Source organism: Colius striatus, chromosome 1, assembly GCF_028858725.1.
Source record: "Colius striatus isolate bColStr4 chromosome 1, bColStr4.1.hap1, whole genome shotgun sequence".
NCBI classification, from domain to species: Eukaryota; Metazoa; Chordata; class Aves; order Coliiformes; family Coliidae; genus Colius; species Colius striatus.
Window position 1 is genome coordinate 3,650,141 of NC_084759.1, and position 20,131 is coordinate 3,670,271.

At 42.3% G+C, this 20,131-nt stretch overlaps 1 protein-coding gene across 6 annotated transcripts in view; it reads right to left on the reverse strand.

The window, feature by feature from the left end:
- Positions 1 to 20,131, reverse strand: part of TENM4 (teneurin transmembrane protein 4) — a 611,632-nt gene that overhangs the window by 112,832 nt on the left and 478,669 nt on the right. For all 6 annotated transcript variants that reach the window (XM_061990604.1, XM_061990638.1, XM_061990629.1 and 3 more), the window contains 2 exons: positions 17,384 to 17,569; positions 4,725 to 4,871 (listed from right to left, as the gene is read on the reverse strand). In XM_061990604.1, the coding sequence (XP_061846588.1) occupies positions 4,725 to 4,871; positions 17,384 to 17,569 (333 nt within the window). The remainder of the gene's footprint in view (positions 1 to 4,724; positions 4,872 to 17,383; positions 17,570 to 20,131) is intronic.

A 20,131-nucleotide genomic window follows, 5' to 3' on the forward strand; every position in this document is an offset into this window, starting at 1 on the left:
TGCAGTGCCAACATTTCTCTTGCCAAAGAATTTGAAATGCTGCTGCCCCAAAGTATTATGCAAGCCTCCACCTTACTACAAGCACTACCTGATCCTTGAATGGGGTAAGCAAGACACAAAGCATTACTCTGTGGAGCTGCACCAATGAGCTGTGGTACAGTTACAACAAACAGCATTGATTTGCCTCAGAGAACCACAGTCCTGAATTACATTCTCAGTGAAGTGAGAGCTGGTTCCCAGTGGAAGCAATAATTAAAACTCAGGGCTGCATGGAAAGGCTCAAATCCTGTGAGCGGTGACTTGGTGGCTCTGACTTCACTGTTCCAGGGCTGAAAGACTGAGTCAACTTTCAGTCATTCTAGCCCAGGAGGACAGAGGGAAGGAAAACATAAGGATGGGTAGCTCTTGGGTAGCATTTGGTGGTGCACAGACTGATCTTGCCAATGCAAAATGGGGCCATATGTACATTGGAGCCCTGTGTTCATACTAGGGAGGTTCATTGCATGTACCTGTTGCAAATGAGACATAAACCCAAGGGCAGAAGATTTGTTATACAATTCTTGCAGAGAAAGAGGATTGGATGGTTTATTTCCTTCACTCCCAAAGGAAAGCCACTGACCAGGTGACATATAAGAAAAATGAAGTTGCTATACTCCTATGTAACTGTGTACAATATCTATTATGATAGGTCACCACTATTTGGCTGGGAGGATTATCTATCCATCTATCTATCTATCTATCTATCATCCATCCATCCATCTATCTATCTATCATCCATCCATCCATCTATCTGTCTAATTACTATCCTGCAGTAATTACTAATGTAAGCTTTTGGAAGTGTTCAAGCAAAGAACAGCAGACACCTGAACATCAGTCTCTAATGAGTATGAAGGGTTAGATAATATTAGGAACATCTATATTCCAGATATATTTTTTATCTGAGAAAGGTTTACCTTCCACAAATAGATTCACTGTGGGCAGGATTCAATAGATGTTTAGCAGTTGGAATTATTCAAAGCAGGAAACTAAGGATGAGGTCAGTATCACTTCCTGGAAAACCAGAAAGATTTGCCCTATCTGGAAGGCTTGACTACTCCAGAAAAGCCTTCAACAATAACAAAGGCCCACAAGTGAAGTTATGGGATTGATCAGAAAGAACTTTCAGACCAGAAGTGCAATTTAGTTTAGTATCTGTCATTCTCTCTTGGTTTCAGGACAGTGAAATGGTGAACTGGCCAACACTGTCTCTCAGTATGGAAGGAGTCACACAGTTGGATGATTTCTCTGGAGCAAAGATGGTTAACACAGCTCTGCTGTACAATAGCCTATTTGTGAAACTGTGAAGAATATTCTCTCTTATTCCCCTCCATTTTTCCTGTACAGTCTGTTCCTAACAGAGGAGTCTACAAATGCAACAGAACCCATATTTAGCCTATGGAATATTAGCCTCTTCTGAAAGCTTTGTCAAATGCCATTAACTCCACTTCTAGGACTTGTCAGAGAAGATAATTTCCTTGATCTTTTAAACCTTCAAACTTCTTATTCTTCAAGCACATGACAAAGCATTCAGTGTGGGGTGAGACAGGACTACTCTCAGGTAGTGAGTGTTTGTAGCCATGAGTTAGGTTATTTTCTGCCAAAGAGAGGCAAGAAACACTTTTCTCAGCTTGTTTTAAGGAACCACCTCCCATTTGTTGTGATACAGGTGGCCTCTTAGGTCAAATGTGCAAAATCCTAGCCTTTTACCCAGATTGTTAAAGCTCCATCACTGCACTGTTTTCCCTTGAGTGATACTGAATGATGACCTGCTCTCAGTTACTCGCTACAACTCCTTTCAAGTTGATGGGCTTTGTGTTTAAAAGTGTAAATAAAGTGGAGCTGGGTGTGAAACCTAAGTGCTAGCTTTCACAAATGACACTCGTGTGTGTGGAGAAGGGACTGCTCTCTGAGACACCCTTCTTTTCCTAACCTGAATGGAGATTACATTTCACCGAGACTCTCTCGGAGTGACTTCTGCTTAGCTTGTTATTGTTTATCTGAACCGCCTCCAGATTTAAGAGGCAAGCACACCCTGTAATTTGGTACCCGTCTCCCTTGGGGTATGATTAGGCTGGGATCTGATGAAAAAGATTCTGACTTCAGCTCCCATTATCCCAAGGAATTTCCGGCTGCAGGAATCTTGATTAGCTGATACTCGATACCACAGCCCTGGGACCAGCTTCCCATGAGCTTAGGCAGAGTGACTCCCCCCTGTAGCATTAAAAGCCCCACCATGGTCTCAGCTTTGAGAGATGCTGCTCTGAGAAGGAAGTGCCTCAAAGGGCAGCAGTCACCAATCCAAAGTAGGCATCTACAAGGAGATATCTGAAACAGCTCAGAGGGATGATGCCCTGAATCTATTTCTCTCCAGAGTTGTGACAGGATCCCAAAAGTGAGAGAAGCTCTAGTGCTCATACATATTTATATACTCTTTCCAGTGGCTGTTCAGGCCTACATCTCTTCACTGCTCTTTAAAGCAAAGCAGTTTCCCAAGGTATAAAGTCTGTGGTGACAAAGTGGCTGCACCGAATATGGTCTCAATTCTACTTCTAAACACAGATGCTCATATTCAAAGGCAGCTGTCACACATGAAACAGGCATATATATGCTTCACTAGAAACCCAAGCTATTGTGCAGGGGAAACCCAGAAGCAAGCTGGGGTATTCTAGGATATCTCAGGGAGACAAAAGGCAACAGATATTAATCTGGAACATGGAAAATTATGATTAGACATTAGGAGGAAAATGTTTACTATAAAGATGGTCATATGCTAGAACTCATTGCCCAGAGAGGTGGGAATGGCACAACATTGAGCAACCCAATGTAATTAGAAAGCAGAAGGTTGAACTAGGCAACTACTGGAGGTCCCTTCCAAAGTAAATTTTTCTATAGATGATCTACTGATGTTGTCAGCTGTCATGCTCTAGAAATCTGCATAAAAACTAGGAATCAGGTCCAGAATCAGCCTTTCTTCATAAGTGCATATAACCATACTCAAATCCCTGTGCTAAACAAGGAACTCGGGCTTCAAAGTAGAAGTACCTCAGCACTGCTGATGCCCAAACATCTCAGGTTTGAAGCCAATGATCCATAAAAATGGATAAAAATAAAGTGAAGAACACAAGCATATCCCACTGTCTCACTTTCCAGCTGAGGAGAGTCCTCAGCAGTAATGTGGCAAAATCAAAGGCACAGTGTATAACGTAACACACACCATGGACACGTTTTGGGTCTTTTTAGAATATCAAGAATAGAGCCAATACTCATCTGTGGGTTCTGAAGGGTGAATAAGCTGTCACAAGGCAGTATGTTACGACCTACCAGTTGCTCTGCTCTCTCTGTGTACACCACTGCCCCACACAAGTGCAAGTCAGCAGCCGATGTGCATGAGAACCCGTGAACTTTTCAAGGTGAGGGCAACCCAGTTACAAGGTTAGTACCTTGAATAAGGGCATGTGAAGGGCTGGTGTTCCATCAGCCTGCTCAGAGTCTGGTCATGCTCTTTTGGAGAGCTACACAGATGGGGTCTACCTTATAAATTAGGCTGGATTGCTCCTTCTCTCTCTCTGTCTTTCTAAAAAACTCTCAGGGTTGTTGTTGGTTATTCTTTTTCCATGGAAATTGAGATTCTCCTTGTTTCTATTTACCATATTTTTACACATCTGATGTGATGAACTTTATTGCTGCCCTGTGTCAACTGTAAATAGGAAAGATGAGTACAGTGAGATTCAGTTTCACGTGAGGCAAAAAGACACCTTTGCTTTACTGCGTATACTCTTTGTATGGTTCTCCAATTTTTTCCATCTTTTCTAAAAGGATAATTTGGTCCATTTGCCATGCCAGATGTGCAAAAGTATTTTAAATATTCAATCAGAATCCCAGTTGCTGTGAAGCAGATAATCACAGTCTTGGCTTGGCTATTTTAATTTCTTTTTAACTGTACTGTTCCTGTGAATATGATAAAACAGAGTCTTGCAAAATTCAGGCTCCAATTCACAGTCTGGGACCTGGCCCAGACTTGTGGTTTACAAAGCCTTTTGCTGAGTGACAACAAAACAAATTATGCAGTCTCCCTTATGCCTTAAATTTAATATCTCATCTCCTGCCCTCTAATTCAAACCTTCACACTGCACCAGGGTTTCCTTTGTAATGAGATAACTCTGAATATTAAGTTTGCATTGCGCAGAGCTATTATTCACATGCCTGACATCACTACATATGGAGCTGTAATCAATAAAACATGGTTTGAGAAGGATTGGATGGCTTGTGGGCATGGGGATCGGTCACCAAAGCCTCCAACTTTCTGCAAAACATCCATCCCAAGTCAGCAGTGACCTACCAGAGAGCTTTGATGAAAACCTCAGGCAGCGAGGCCAAAGTTCGAAGAGTCAGGGACGTTTGCTGTTTGAGGTGGTCCCACCGAGTCACTGCTGAGCCACTCAGCTGAGCCGGAGTGACGGGATGACTATATGAGGTATATTGAGGTATATGGACTCGACTTGAGGGTAAACAAGCCCTGGCACCTCAACTCCGAATCCATTTCATTTGAATTCAAATCCACTCTGGCTGAGTCAGCCCTGGCAGCCTGGGCTGTCTGTTCTCCACCAGCTGTCAGACAACTCGAGCCCGGCTGAGGGCTGACGGCACAGGGCCCGCAGGCCCCGCGAGCTCCTCCCCTCCCCTACCTCCGTCGTTGTCTTTGCTGTCGCCGCAGGCCGTCTCCATGGCGGTGTCGCAGCCGGCTCCCCTCCAGCCCAGCTGGCAGACGCAGTGCCAGCCGTTCACGTCCAGCGTGCACCTGCCGTTGCCGTTGCACAAGCCGGGGCATCCCTCTGCAAGGCAAACAGCCACACGATCAAACGTGCTGCAGAGGCAAAAGCAAACACAGCCTGGAAAGGGGTTAATGAAACAGCTTCTCCCCCTTTGCATCTGGTTTATTTCTCCACTCCCACTTAGTGTCTTCCCTCCTGGAGTGACCTGTCCCAGCTTGGTATTACTCAAGGTCCTCACAGTACAGCCTGGCTAGTTGGATGGAGGGAATGATGAGCTTCAGGGAGGCAATGAGGTTTTCTCATTTCATCAGTTGGAAACCCCACTCTGCCCTCCAAGTCTTGCAAAGCCTTTACTTCGTGAGAGTAAGATTTGGGGTTACCTAAATTGAATGTGGGGTCAAAGTTCCTAACACCCAGCAGGATAAAGCAGGATAAAGCAGGATAAAGGTTTTAGCATTGCTGAGACCTCTGACTGGTAAGCAGTCAAAGCTGACTGGAAAGGGAAGGTGCTTCCTATCATAGAATCATAGAATGGGAGAGGTTGGAAGAGAACTTTAGAGATCATCTAGTGCAACTATGTTAGAAAATAATTGGAGAACACCCAATTTCTCTACTGGGCAGGATTCATTCTAGTTACCATAAATCTGTAATGGAGATATCTTCAACTCTCTGTAGTCAGCAGAGAAAATGACTGTCCCATGGCACAAATCCCCTCATGTGTATTTGATGCCCATACTGATGAGGTGGAGCACGCTCAGGAAACACCCATTTCTCTCCAGTGACTACAGAGAGCCCAGCACAGGGGCAAGAATTTCTTTTCTAGTTGATAAAACTTAAGGGGAATGAACATCAAGCTCCCAGTATGCTCACTAGGGTTTGATTTTCTCCTCTGATGACCTCCTGTTGAGACTTCCATCCTTTTTTTTTCACCCTCCAAGAAAGTAGGAGAGTAATTTCCACAGTAAGCAGCAGTGTGAGGAAGGCTGCTTAGCTTATACACTGCTCTGCGTGTTTTACCTGCAGGGCTCAAAAATCTTTACCAAGAAGCTGTCAGAAACGTAAGACACATTTTACAGCTTAGGAAACTGAAGTACAAGGGACTGAAGTGACTGTCAAGGTCACTCAGCAGGACTGATTATACCAGGAACACAATTTAGTCTTCCTAAGCCCTGTTTTAAAGCCCTCTCTATTTGTATGTGTGTGGTGCAATCCTGCCATGTAGTTTGACTTTCTTCAGGCCCCCAGCTTTGCAAGGCAGGTTTATTTGTGAAACTGTGGAAAGAGCACAGGTGTACCCTATCCTAAAGGGTTACAAAGGGATGGCAAGAGGTGTGTGGCATTGCAACATCTGGCTGACTGCATGATGGGCAAGGGGCTGCCCAAGAAGTGCTGAGACAGCACGTACCACATCACCGTGTGTCCTGGGCTGGAGAAATGGGGTTCAGAAATGCCTTTTCACTACACAATTGTTTCATGGTGAACTTCAAACCTTATCTAGGATTGTTTCTCTATCAAGTGACAGATTTACAGCGACCAAATGGAAGAGGTGTTCAGGAAAAGTCCTTTAGAAGGATCTTAAATAGGGTTTTTTTTTCATTTCCAAACTTTTTGTTGTATTTCAATCTTGTAAAATGTGTGTTTGGGGCAGGGGGGTGGAGGGAGAGGCACATAACGTGTCTAATACGAGCATGCTGCCGTGTGTTTTGGTATTTACTCTATATTAGCTTTTATATACCACAGAAGAGCTATTTATGGGTGAGGCTACTTGAAATTCTCCATTTTAATAGCCTGCCTTCAGTTACTTGCAACAGTGCCAAATTTTTAACTATTTAATCTGATTTTTTTTCCACCCTAGAGCTAACTTATTTATTTCTGCCCTTTACATACTTTCAGTACAAGCTGAAAGCATTTGGCTGGTTTGGAGAATGAGTAAGGATGAAGTGTATTACTTGTTAACCTGCAGAAATTACTTAGGTGGGTAGGTAATCCTACTTTGGAGCAGACAAATTGAGTTTGGATGGGATCACCCCCACAGCAGAGATAGTTCTTTTTGCCCCACTTTATAAATATACCTAAACTTGTCTTGATGAAAAATCTCTGAACAAATCTCACTTAATGTTTATTCTGGAGGCTCCATTGGAGCTTGGCTAGTGCATCATGACTGAGAACACCTCACAATTTTTCTGCTTGAACTCTTTATAACCCACCCTAAAAAGTGATTTTCTATCCTGCAGTTGCAGAGGCTGAGCAGGAAACTCCTTGCAAAGGTGCTGTGGTGTTGACAAGAGTGTGGTGAGAATCAAAAGGAGTTGGGTGAGGACAAGTTGAAGACACCACTGTAGAAGGATGAGAGAAGGGCTGGATACCACAAGATTTTTAACCCAACAGCAGTGTTTAATTCCTGAGGCAGATTCTTCTGCAATGGGAAGACAATAAGCTTTAGAAGTTTTTGCTAGAAACTAAAACCAGAAAGACTCCCAAGTTTGGTTCCAAGACATGTAGGAACACATTTGAATCCCAGAAATGGTTTAAGTTAGGCCTCTGAGGTTTCACATGATGACAATTCAGAAGGGATTCCATTCCATTCCAGAGAGATTCCATTTTATTGTTTTTCTTTCAACTATTTTGCATTTCACAATCTTTGCAGGAAAGATCTCAAATGCAAAGATCTAACTCTATTAGACAGAAAAGATACTGCAGTGATGGATCCCTTGCTCTGAAACTGATGAAAGCAAAAGGTAAAATTAATGTAACTGTTAAAATTAGGTTGCCCTCAACCAAAGACTGGACTCTGAGGAGACCCCTTTCAGCCTTCTGTCTTTGAATTTGTGTGCAATTCATTGTCTACATGCAACGTGTTTGAGAGGATTTCAACAGACCTCCAGGATTTCCTCTGAATCTTCTAGATCTTGACCCAGAGAAGCTAAGTCAAGCACCTCAGAAAGCAGACAGACAGAGTTATGAGAGATAGAAGAGAAAGAGTATCTCATGAGATTATGCCTTTTCAAAGTATCCATTCCTCTTCATGTCTATTAAGAGAATCCAGGGTGACTAGATGAGACATAAGCATCTACGCTGTAGAAACGTGAACCAAGATACCTCCCACCTGTAATTTCATACTCCACTGTCTTGATATCTTTCATGTCTAGAAAGTAAGTCTAAGAAGGAAGTCACCTCTGGTTCCCAGTGAGATAAATCTCTTCAGTCAGAAGAGTCAGAAAGAATTGTTTCCTAATGAGATCAAATCTTCTTCACAGATTTGTGAACATAAAAGTTTTCAGATATTAGCTGTTCCATTACAAGGTTCAGCAAAGTATCAGCGCTGTGAGGCTTAAATTGTACCTCTCCTGTGCCATGGGTTTGGTAGGAGAACTGATTGCTTTCAGAAGTCATAAGAAGGGAAACCATTAACAGCAAACAATACAATTGAACAGCAGCTGTCAGAGGACTCGTACCTTCAGAAAGTGAGGAGATAACGTGGATATGTAGATCAGTATGTCTAGGAGAACAGACCTATAGGTACTACCATCTAAACTGGTCTGGGGCAAAAAGACTTGACCATTACTAACACTACAGAGATAGGAACATACAATATTCTCCCTTCCCCAAACTGTACTTCAAAGCACTTGACAAAAAGATGATACAAATAAACTTTATCCTCTCCTTTCCCCCACGCTGGGGAATAAAGCAAAGAGATTATCTTGTCTCCAAAGTGTGTCTGAATATCATCCCAGCAGGATGGCTTAATCCTCAGATTTACACCACCATAATCTTGCAGCTCTGATTTCTCAAAGCTAGAGTGACTAATGATCCATTATTCCTGTTTGTGTTTAACTATTCACGTGACTAAGAGAACAAATATATGAATATATATATGTGTATATATATGAATAGAGTTTGTTTTAGGTGAGGGTGAGGGGAATCAACCCTTCATGTGAGTTTTCAACCGAAGCATATGAAAGTGTTGCTGAAAGTTGGTGATACTGTAAGACATTCAGAAAGATGCTAGCTTTGCGATGCATGAGGCAGTACAGATCAGGGAAGCAATTCAGAGGGTGGACTAATTTTAAACTAGACAAGAAAAGAGTATCAGAGCCAAAGGACACTGTCACCAGAGTAAGAAATTATCCTGCCATTTTAAGATTGTTGGTAAAACAATCTGCTCTTAATGATCTGTATAGTTGAGGCCTTTTCTAATTAGTGCAATTATAAATAACGTTCAATGGGATTTTTCTTCAAGCCAAGCCTCATTGCCACTTGAAATTGGACTTAAAAGATAAGGCTATTATCTTTCCTCCATTGCCAGTAGGAAAGCTCCGGTAGATGCTCTAGCAAGTCCCGACAGACAGTGGTTGAGCTCTGAAATGAGTAGGACATGGCTGAATGTAACATGTGAGGATGCAGACACCTGGAGTTAGAGAGAATATCAACCAGGAAGTGACCTGCAGAAGTTCTGTAGGACTGAAGGGGAGGCTCAAAGCATCACCTGATCCCTGCAAATGATGAGAAACCCATTAACGTGTCCTGAAAAACACTCAACTCTTAAACTACCACCGTGACATTTTCAGATGGTGAGAGTCCAGAAACACTTATAGAATCACAGAATTGTTATAGTTAGAAAAGACTCTTACGATCATCGAGTCCAGCCCCTCACCTCACACTGCCAGGCCTGTCACTCAACTAAACTGTATCCCTCAGTACTTCTACATGACTTTTGAATATCTCTAGACATGGTGACTCCAGCACCTCCCTGGTCAGCCCCTTCCAATCAGATGTATCCTGTGAAATGAAGATTAAAAAATTACTTGCCAGAGCTCCTGTTGCTTAAAATTAAGATTAAAAAGTTACTTTCCAGAGTTTGTTAACAAACAATAGAAATGAATTACGTTGATGTACCATCGGCTTCTGGATGGAGAAGCTCTCTCTGAAATCAGCATCACTTTAAGAGCAGGCATCTCTTCTCATTTTAAGCATTAGCAGTGTTAATTAGGCCTTAGTTTAGAAGACTCCACTCCAATTCTAGTTAGAATTCCTTGGTTTAATCATGCAGATGCTTGCTATTGAAATTTGCCCTCCAATTTAGAAACAATTCTGCATCTTCTCTGACTTACTGGTTTATTGTAAAGCTGAAGGAAAAATTCAGCAGTAAATCAGGCTCACCCTTGACAACACAGGATTACTGGGAAGGGATTTCAACCAGAAAGATGTTAATAATTAAGCAAGTCAAAAGGGCATGAGTAATTTGGTTTTGAAAAATGCACACCATGCAGTTAGTCAAGTAAAAAACATGTACTTTTAATGTTTCAGCTGTTGCTAATCTTTCCAAGAAGGGCCACGCATGGGAAGAGACAATCTTTCATTCTTAGTATGCTGCTTAACCTGTAACCCATTGAAATACTCACTAAATAGAATATGGCTTTATTCTTGGGCATAAAGGTGAGTCAAAGGCTATCCAGAGGAAAAATGACAGCTACAGAAGACTTAGTGAAAAACAACTGGGCAACTGAATGTGCAAGCCAGTACTGAAGGTCCCCGGACTTAGGCTCTGAAGGCTTACTTCTCATCTTTTCTATCCCCTTGGTGCTTAACTGCTACCTTTTGATCCAGCTTTTTCCAATCCATGTTGAGATAAAAAGGAGGAGTCCTAGGGTTTTGGAATGCAAACCATTGAGATGTGAAAGATAAACAGGAGGTTCTGATCCCACTGCCTAGTGATGGCCCATGTCTTCCCCTAGGATGCCACCACTGTCACTTCATAAGGGCACAGATGACCCTCTCCGTGATCTAAGAAGGAGAATATACTTTTTTTCTCCTAATTTAAATAAAGTCAAACATGTTTTACTGACACTAAGCAATGAGATAAAACTAAATATCATGGAATAATCCATTGATCTATAAAGAGGGGTCCAAGGGCAGCTACCAGTTGTTGCGTTACACTGAAGCTGAAAGTCTCCTTATTTACACTGTGGACATTTCCTTACCATCAACAGTTCTTTGTCTGTTTAAAGTTTTTCCCTGTTTGCAATTGCACCTGAAACTGCCTTTAAGCCTCACTGGAAACAAGAGAGAAAGATTAGATTGCATATCCATCCAGAGAAGCGAAGTCAGTAGGGCAATTGTGTTTCTTGTCACACCACAAGAGCCCTAGATGGCAGAGACTTCATTTTAACTGTTCACCAGACAAATATTTTGGCATACCTGTCCTTCCTCATCAGCCTCTCACAGCTGCTACTTCTGATTGCTCACCACCTGAACAGGAGGGTAATGCCATGGAAGAAATTGATTTGTTCAACCTGGTTTTTTGGTTTGTTTAACCAGCAAACATATGACGCTGCACGGTGTCAGCACCGTGTTGCTGTTCGTCTCAAATCAGCCATGTAGAAAGAGATCTCTGTCCAACTCAATCATATTTATTGTCAGATTGCTGTATTTAACTATTCCAATATTTCTGGAAAGCCAAGTGCATTGTGGAACTGTCTATTTCTATTTAAAAGCCCTAAATTAATTTAGCTCATTGCTCCAATCAATAAATGACTGATTTCTTTTAAGATAGTAGATAATCTCTATTCTATAACAGTTCAATTCCTTTTCTTCTTTGTTAAAGAAAGACTTGGGTCTTAGACTTGCTTGAAATTTACAAATAAGAACTGAGGGTTGGATTTCATTGTAGTGTACATTAATGTAAAGGCACTGATTTCAGTAGATTTTGGCAGATTTACACAACCAGAGGCTTTGAGGTCGTAACATTTTTGCATTAAGAACAAAAAGAAAAAGAATATATCATTACTCAAAGTTCCCACGTAAGACTTTGTAGTCAAAAAACATGAAGACTCCACACAGAAAGTGAACTCACCTGCTTGTTACAAAACAGATCATAGACATTTAATTAAAACACATCACTGTACAGGGCTCTTGCTGTATTCACAGACACTTTTGTTTCCTCCTGACTTGCCTTACCTGGAGGGGTGAGGATGAGAGATGATTTGGAGGGGAGGACAGGGACAAAGGGACAGGTAGGAACACTGATAGGATGTTAACACAGGGTCACAGCACTCACGGAGGTATTTCCTACCTAAATGACTGGAAAGTTCACCCTTCCAGACATTAGGGAGCACTTTGGTGACAATGAGGGAGAGATGCAACCTCAACACAGCATGTTCACGGTGCATTTTAAAAAAGAAACACAAAGACAATAGGAAAAATAGGAAGGAAGAGCATACCTTTCACTACCTTATCCAGATAGTGAGCTTGGGAGATAAAAGACAGGACATTTAAGGTAGGATTGAATAAGTGCATTGCGGCTTACTACGAGACTGTGCAGGTGCTAGAAAGGCAAAGGAGAGTTTGCTGTGATATGAAAAGAAAACTTTGATTATGAGCAGAGAAAAAAGGAAGAAGGGTGGAGCACAGTCCTCCTCAGTCAAAGAGCTCAAGAAGGCTGTCTTTAGGCATCCAGTCAACTGTTGCTCATTAAGATCAGGAAGAGAAACAAGAAAGTTGTTTATATATATATATATAGATATATTTATGTGTTTATATATATTTATGTGTTTATATATATGTGTATATATATGTATAAATATATATAGCAGAATATTGTAACGCTCTTCTGATTTGCAAGTCTCCCTCTCATTTACTGATTGCTTTGCTTTTCTTCAGTTATTTGAAAGTGCTCCATCTCACCTGATTGTCTTATATTTTTCCCACAAAAAGGAACAGTCCTGTGACCTTACCAGACTGGGAGAGGCTTTTCCCTGGATCTCCTCAATGGTGATACATTGCATTTATACAGCATTCTCCAGTCTCACATCAAATTACTTTACAAATATTAAATTAACCTCAAGGCAGCACTACCAGGTAGGTAAGTATTCAAATATTCATTGCACAGAGAGATAAAGAAAAAAAAGTTATAGATGTAGTGGGAGTAGTCATGTGCCCAATTCTCATGGAACATTAATTTGGAAAAGCACCTTTAATTGATTTTCTGGGGCCAAATGGAAAGTTGGTGGCAAAGAAGCAGGCAGAAGGCAGGAGTCATGCTCAGAGCCCTGGTCCACGCCAGCAGCTCACACTCCCTGTCCTCAGAGCAGCTGCCTTTTACTCATAAAGAGGCTCTGAGTCTTGCATTTCTCTCTCTGTTACCTGATTATATGTTATTTCCCTTGTTCTCTTGTCTGTTTCCTGCAATCTCTCTCTCAGTTGTGTCCTGGTATTCCTTCAAAGAGGTTTTTGTTTCAGGTTAGTTCATGCAGAGACCACCCACCTGGGAACTCACAGCCCTTGCAGGAATTATTTTTCCTTCCCATTGAAGCACTTACTCTAAGTGGAGAGGGCTGTGAGGATGAGGGCTACTCTAGTGTGGGGCAGTTTGAGGCCTGGGAATGCCCTGGGTGCAGGGGCAGTGATACAGGAAATGCAGCATCACCATCCGCTTGGACGCTGGCTGAAGCCTGGGAACGTGTCTTGGATTTTGACATCCTGAGCAGCCCAACTTGGGCAGCAGGCACTGTGCAGATGACGGCAGTGGAGGGAGTTGCCAATGCCATCCCTGTGTCAGTTATGTGCCAACGTTATCTTGCAATTTAAAAGGCAATGGGAGCCTTCCATAGGAATATTCCATGGTAACACAAATCTTCTCTAAACCTGCATAGTCTCATTCCCATGCCATACTCCTGGCATTAAAATATCATGTTATTATCTGCAGACACTCCTCTGGAAACCATGCAGGCATGTGGGACATGCTGAGGAACTATGTAAGGGCTCATAAGAAAAGCTGCTTTTCTAAGGTGTCCTCTGCACCCAAAGGCACCGCTCTCTGCTCTGTGTCACCACCCCTCTCCTGGAAGCCACTGTCCCTTCAGATCTGCTAGAGGGAGCTCAAGTGAGAATTTTTCAGTCTGAAAGTCCTCTCACCAATCTGAGCTAACTTGGTTTTATATGCTGGAAGCCCTTGGGAAGGATCACATGAGCATTTCTCTTGACTCACAGAGAGGGAAGAGAGAAATGAGAGATGTTTTGGGCAGGACTCTTCCCCAGCACACTCTCCTTCATCTTCTCAATATCCTTTTCCCTTTCATCTTCCCCATGGGGTGAAGTGGACAGAGTCTCAGTGAAATCACTACAGTTAAACTAAGATCACACAAATTTGAAGGAGAGTAAAAAGTAGCCATTCGTTGCTGAAGCAGTGACGGCACAAGTTTATGCCACAGGGGCAGGGAAAAAGACTGTCTTTGAAGTTCATTTGTGCTTAATATTTACTGTCAAACATGCTGCCAAACTACTTCAGGCCAGATTAACTTCAGCTTGATGCAAAGTCATGTTGGAACAAAGCAGCAAGCACATATTTTCCTCTGAGTACTATAACCATGGCCTTCTCTTGCCCAAAGGTACCCATCCCAACCAGGCAGAGTGGGTGCCAGAGGGACAAACACAGCTCAACTTCTGATGCGGATATGTCTGAGTGCTGCAGAGAGCTGCCTGTCTGCTCTGCTGTCTGTCTGACCTTCACCAGACATTGGTGGGCTTGTTTTAGATTGGCCTTTCAGAGCGCACAGTAAGAGTGTTTACTTCAGCATTAAACTCGATGCTCCTAAACCCCACCGTGTCCCTGGATGTAGTTTGGGCCAGAACAAAAGAAAGTTGAATTCTTGCAATGTCTCAAACTGGGGGCAAATTTGGAATACGCTGGAGAGCTCATCATAGGAATCTTGCATTGTGGCTGTTGCTATGTTTACTTTTGGCTTTAAGAAATCAGAGTAAATAGATTGAAACATTCTGCTGGGTTTCGGGATTCCTGCAGTTATATAAGCAAATTTCTGCTCTACTCTTTTGCCTGGATATGCTAAGTCTGCTGAATTAGGATGATGAATGCAAACTCCTGCATCAATTTCCTGGTTGGGAATTAACTGGGGTTCCCCTGATGAAATCTCTGAATGTAAGCCATCGAGCTAGTGTACTGGGTAACACGACTCCTTGTATGAGCAAACAAAAGTAATCCACTGGGATCAGAGTTCCCTTGGACACCATAAGAAAGAGCCTCCTATGACCTACAAAACAAAAGGATTTCTTACTCTCAGACATGCTCAACAGGAAATGGAAGAAGTGTCCTTTACTCGTCTCATCCATTTCTACCATGTTACCTGCACAACATGGCAATATTGTTAAAGCATCACTTCAGCAATGGGGTTTTATGCTTGTCAGTGCTAAAGCAAACCGGGCCATGACACAGACAGATAAGGAATTACTGTCAACAGAACAAGTTGCCATGCAGGGAAATTACACAAGGACAAGGGGAATGCTTTCCACATACTTAATGTAATTCCAAGTCAATGTCCTTTCATCTGTGCCAATGCAACTGGCTTATTACTCCGTCTCAAGCCATTCAATTTCCTTGGATATTTATAACTTTGCCAAATCTCTTTTACATTCTACACATTCATCAGTGAAATATTCTGTAGGAAATACTACTTACAGCTTTAGAAACATGAGACTATGTACAAATCTGCTGCTAAATCACCATGCAAGAAGATGAGGAGGGGGGAGGAAAGTGAAAAGAAACAGAATTGCTCCAGCACTCTAAGTATTTAAGAATGAATCCTAAACCAAGGCAACACTGCAATAGGAAGGTTGCACCACACCAAATAATAGTGTGCACCAGTAAAATCTCAATGCTGGCTGCATTGCGGTGCAAGTCTTTCCCAGGATAACATGGATACTTTATACTTAGAGTGAGGAAACCTACAAATAATGGGGTAAATTTAATTGCCATGAAAGATAGAAGCTTGTTGTTCGAAAACAGCCCAGGCATATCAGCTGAATGGAGACATATCATATAGTGAACTAGTGGCATTTTGGTTTTGCAGCAGAACTAATAAAATGGCACTGAGGGTATGAATCAGGCTTTTCTTTTGTGCATAAATGACTTTCATATAAAATTGTCCCTTGGATTTGGGGCCTTTTGTTGAACTTCTTTTTTTTCTTTTAAAACCCTTTTTGTGTTGCTTTCCAAATCAAAGTGCTTGAACACAAGGCTATAAAACAATATTACAGAAGCACAGGATTCCAATTAACACAGGACTGCTTGCTTTTTGTTTTAAAGTCATTTAAGAGAGGGGGTTTTTTAATCCCTTCCTCATGAAAAGAAATGAAAGCTGCTAGGGGGATAGAAAAGAATGCAAAATGTAATGTCTAATGAGACAGAGGAAGTTTTAAGAGATACTGTTAGGTATTTTTCATTAGGGGATGCATGTGTAGACTATAATGTGGTAGGGTGACATTCATGTAAATAAATGCTGAGAAGAATTGAGCCATAGATAATGTTTTGTATCATTACTCTAATGCTGGAATTAAAATTTGTGATCAGGCTTTATTTCTTGTCTGTCTGTGCATAAACTTACCTGGTGTTCAAGCAAAGAGAGTGATGTCTACATATACTTATGCTGACGATCCACATGGATAACCATGTGGACCTTTGCCCAGGTATTGCTCTTGTTTAATTTGGATGTAGTGTGATTTATAAGTATCATGGCATAATGAAAGCAACATAAAGGTAAATTTTCTTGTCTTTAAAAGAAGCTAATTAAAACAAAATGACTGGAGGAGAATTCTCACTCTGTAACAACTCTTCCAAAGTCATCTGATTTTTTTCAAGTCCATACAGGCACTATTGAGAGCAGAACTGGATTCACTAATTTAGTTTTCCATTAATGTATAATAAGTGGTATCTGGGGAGTTTTAATGCTACTCATTTTATAGCATGACTACAGAATGAGGGCTAAAGTGGTTGAACACAAGACAGTCGGGAAAAAGGAAGAGGGGAAAATGCATCAAGGAGTTAAGTGAGACGAAGGAGGAAGGTAAAGTGAAGCCAGTTCATTAACGATGCTGCAAATTGCTTAAAGTGAGAATCACACCTCTTTGCCTCATTTTGGCATATTGGTGGGACCTTATCAATAATAATAATGAAAATAATAAACATCACTCCGAGAGCTCAAGTGCTGGGTGTGTGAGGAACACAGAACCAAAGAGAGAGGGAAATGAAATGGTTAGAAAGGTAGCAGAGCAGACAAAGGACATGCAAGACAGAGTTAAATGCCAGCCAGAAGTCATCTGACTGCAGTTTCCTCTTTCATACTGGCAAGCAAAGTGGCAGTGCAAATAATGGAGCAAATAAAAGGAAAAAAACCCTTTAAATCATATGCAGGTTTCTAAAAATGCTGTTGCCATAGTAGAGGGACATCTTAGAGGCCACAGTAAGACCTTTTGAGAGAGGCAAAGTGGGATGTTTTTAAAGCATGTAGCTGACATTTGATGGCTTGTCTCTATGAGATCTAACAGCACACAGGCGTACTTCACACCTGGTAATAAAAAATACACATAGCTATGTCATCAACAAATGAAAGGACATTTTGCCTTGTTCCCATATGAAAATGTATGATGTCAGAACTTGAAATCCAAGAACAAAGGTGCTCATGCTACACTAAGTCACACATATTCCATTAAGCATGCGCCTTTCCTCCTCCCTGACCATCAATTATTCTTTGCAAAGTAGCTGTTTATCTCTTTCTCCCTACCAATGGTGCAGTGCTCTCCGTTCCAGCCCGGGCTGCATTCACATTTGCCATCCCGGCATGTCCCGTGCTCGTTGCAGCGTGGGTGACACGCTCGCTGATCACAGGCTGTGCCCATCCAGCCCTCCTCGCAGCGGCAGGTGCCTCCCACACAAACGCCGTGTCCTCCGCAGTCCGCTGCACAAATCTCTGTGGGACAGGAGAGGAGGGAGAGGGGAGGGAGATGGGTGAGGAGAAAGGGAAAAGAGAGGGGGGAAAAAAAATCCAGAGTGTTATTGTTAAGAAAAGCAGCCACACTCCACTACCTCGCCTTACGGGGCAATGAAAGGAATTCCTGGAGCTCATAACACTAATCCTTCCTGACAATAAGAATCTAATAAGTATATTACAAAAAAGGAGATGGACATGGACTGCAGAGGTCTGCTGTGATTGATCCTCCTGTTTGCTTTCTAATTCTCTTGAACTCCTCGAGCTTTTGTGATCACCAAATCTGAAGGGGAAGGCTCTCCCAATAAGCAGAAGAAAAGCCACATTCAACTCAAATCTGCTTTAATGTGGCAACAAAGCGCTGGTAAACTACTGATGTTGAAGTTAAGCGCTGGCAAAGCCTATTTATGGCTTGCTAACCCATGGTTCTGGAGGATGGGATTCATTAAAACCCTTCTCTCTTTAAAATTAATACAGAATATTTCTGTTTCTACTGAATCTGCACATTTGCAGTGTCTCTGTTCTCCTACTGCCCCATTAAAAAGCCTCTCTCAGGCATTCAGAGGTACCACCGTGGTTTCTTTTGTGACCTGCATGAACTGGAGTTGACAGGATGGTGCTCGTTCTCTTACTGGAGTTAAAAGCAGCATGGAGTCACATGCATATTTCGGTACTTACCTCCAAAAAAGAGAAGAGCTAAAGGACATTGGCTTCTCAGAGGTGCTGACCTTCCCACCCTCTGAGAGCCCCAGTGAGCTTGAGGACACAGATGTGCATCATACTTTTGCCCAGCACTAGACTTTTGGCTATAATCCAGCATACCCTTGGCATGAATTTGGGAGACTTGATGTTTTCACTTGTACTGTATTTGCCTGGAAAAACTGAGACTTGGTGGAGAATAGGTACCCACGAGTCAGGGCTTATAGTGCCTGTTACCACCATTGCTATGCAGGACTGATTTCAAGGGGGAAAAATAAAACCAACAAAGCCAAATACTGACGTGGTGTTATAATGCATATGAAACAAAATGTATTTATTTCTTCTTCTCTAGACTCAGCACCTGTCTGCTTACTTTCTGTCTCTCATAAAACGTGACTGCACTCTTCTCCATCAGAGGAAAGGCAATTCACCCTTCTCTCTGACTTGTGCCTATTGTTTCTAAAGTGGATTGGACTTTCTCAAATATTTTGGACTCAAGCCTTCTGCTTGACTGAGCCATGTTATAGATTTCACAAGGAAGGGACACTGTTCCCTTTGGGGAGACTGGAGAGAAGATGTGAACAGAAGAATCATAGAATCATAGAATCACAGAATGGTAGGGGTTGGAAGGGACCTTTAGAGATCATCTAGTCCAACCCCCCTGCAGAAGCAGGGTCACCTAGATCAGGTCACACAGGAACATGTCCAGGCAGGTCTTGAAGACCTCCAAGGAAGGAGCCTCCAAGAAATGCTGAGCACGGTCTGGAAAGCTCAGAAAGGGATACCAGTGTACTCTGCAGAGCATGTTTTTTTTCTGTTCCCCCAGCTATGTACCCCCAGCACAAACATCTCAGAAACCAGCCCATGTCCAGTGCCTTTCTTTGAACCTTTGAGCACAGTGCAGGATTCAGGCCCTGAGGTTTGTGGTGGAGGGGCAACTGGTATTATACAAGACATTTACTCTGGGTCACTGGCTGCACATAAAATATTCAAAACTACTCAGTCTGCATTAACATCATACCTGACTGATATTCAGACTTACTTAAGCTGCCTTTAGGTTTTTGCTAATTAATGCCACCAATAACAGGAAGCTTGGCTTGCTCAGGGATTTTTGACATGCTCCTGATGTGGGGCTGGAACATTCATTTCAACTCCAGGAGGAAAGTTTTGCACCATAGGAGAGAGCTGTGAAGTCCTCAGTCCCTTCATGCTGAAATGGACTCTTGTCTCCAAGCATCAGAGAGAGAGTTCTTTAGACAGTGGGAACTGTGACAGCACTAACAGTAATGCTTTGCATGTCTAGAAAACACCTGATTTGCTAAATGTGACATGAATACAGCATCTAGTTCCTGCACAGGATACAGCACAGGGTGGTGGAACAGTTTCCAGTTGAATCTTTTGCTGCAGTGTCTTGAAGGTCTCGAAACCCTCTCAAACATTCAGTCCAATATATTTAAATCTCTAATGAAAGAACTTTGGGGTTCAAATGTGCTTCAGATACTCAGGAATTTGTCTGTCCCATTTACAGACAAACTTTTAAAAGGAGAATCGTAAAATCATAGAATGGTAGGGGTTGGAAGGGACCTTGAGAGATCATCTAGTCCACCCCCCCTGCAGAAGCAGGTCCCACCTAGGTCAGGTTGCATAGGAACGTGTCCGGGTGGGTCTTGAAGACCTCCAAGGAAGGAGCCTCCACACCCTCCCTGGGCAGCCTGGGCCTGGGCTCCCTCACCTCAGCAGTGAAATAATTTTTTCTTATGTTTAAATGGAACTTTTTGTGTTGCAGCTTCATCCCATCACCCCTTGTCCTGTTGGTAGATACCATAAAACAAAGGGACGTCCCAA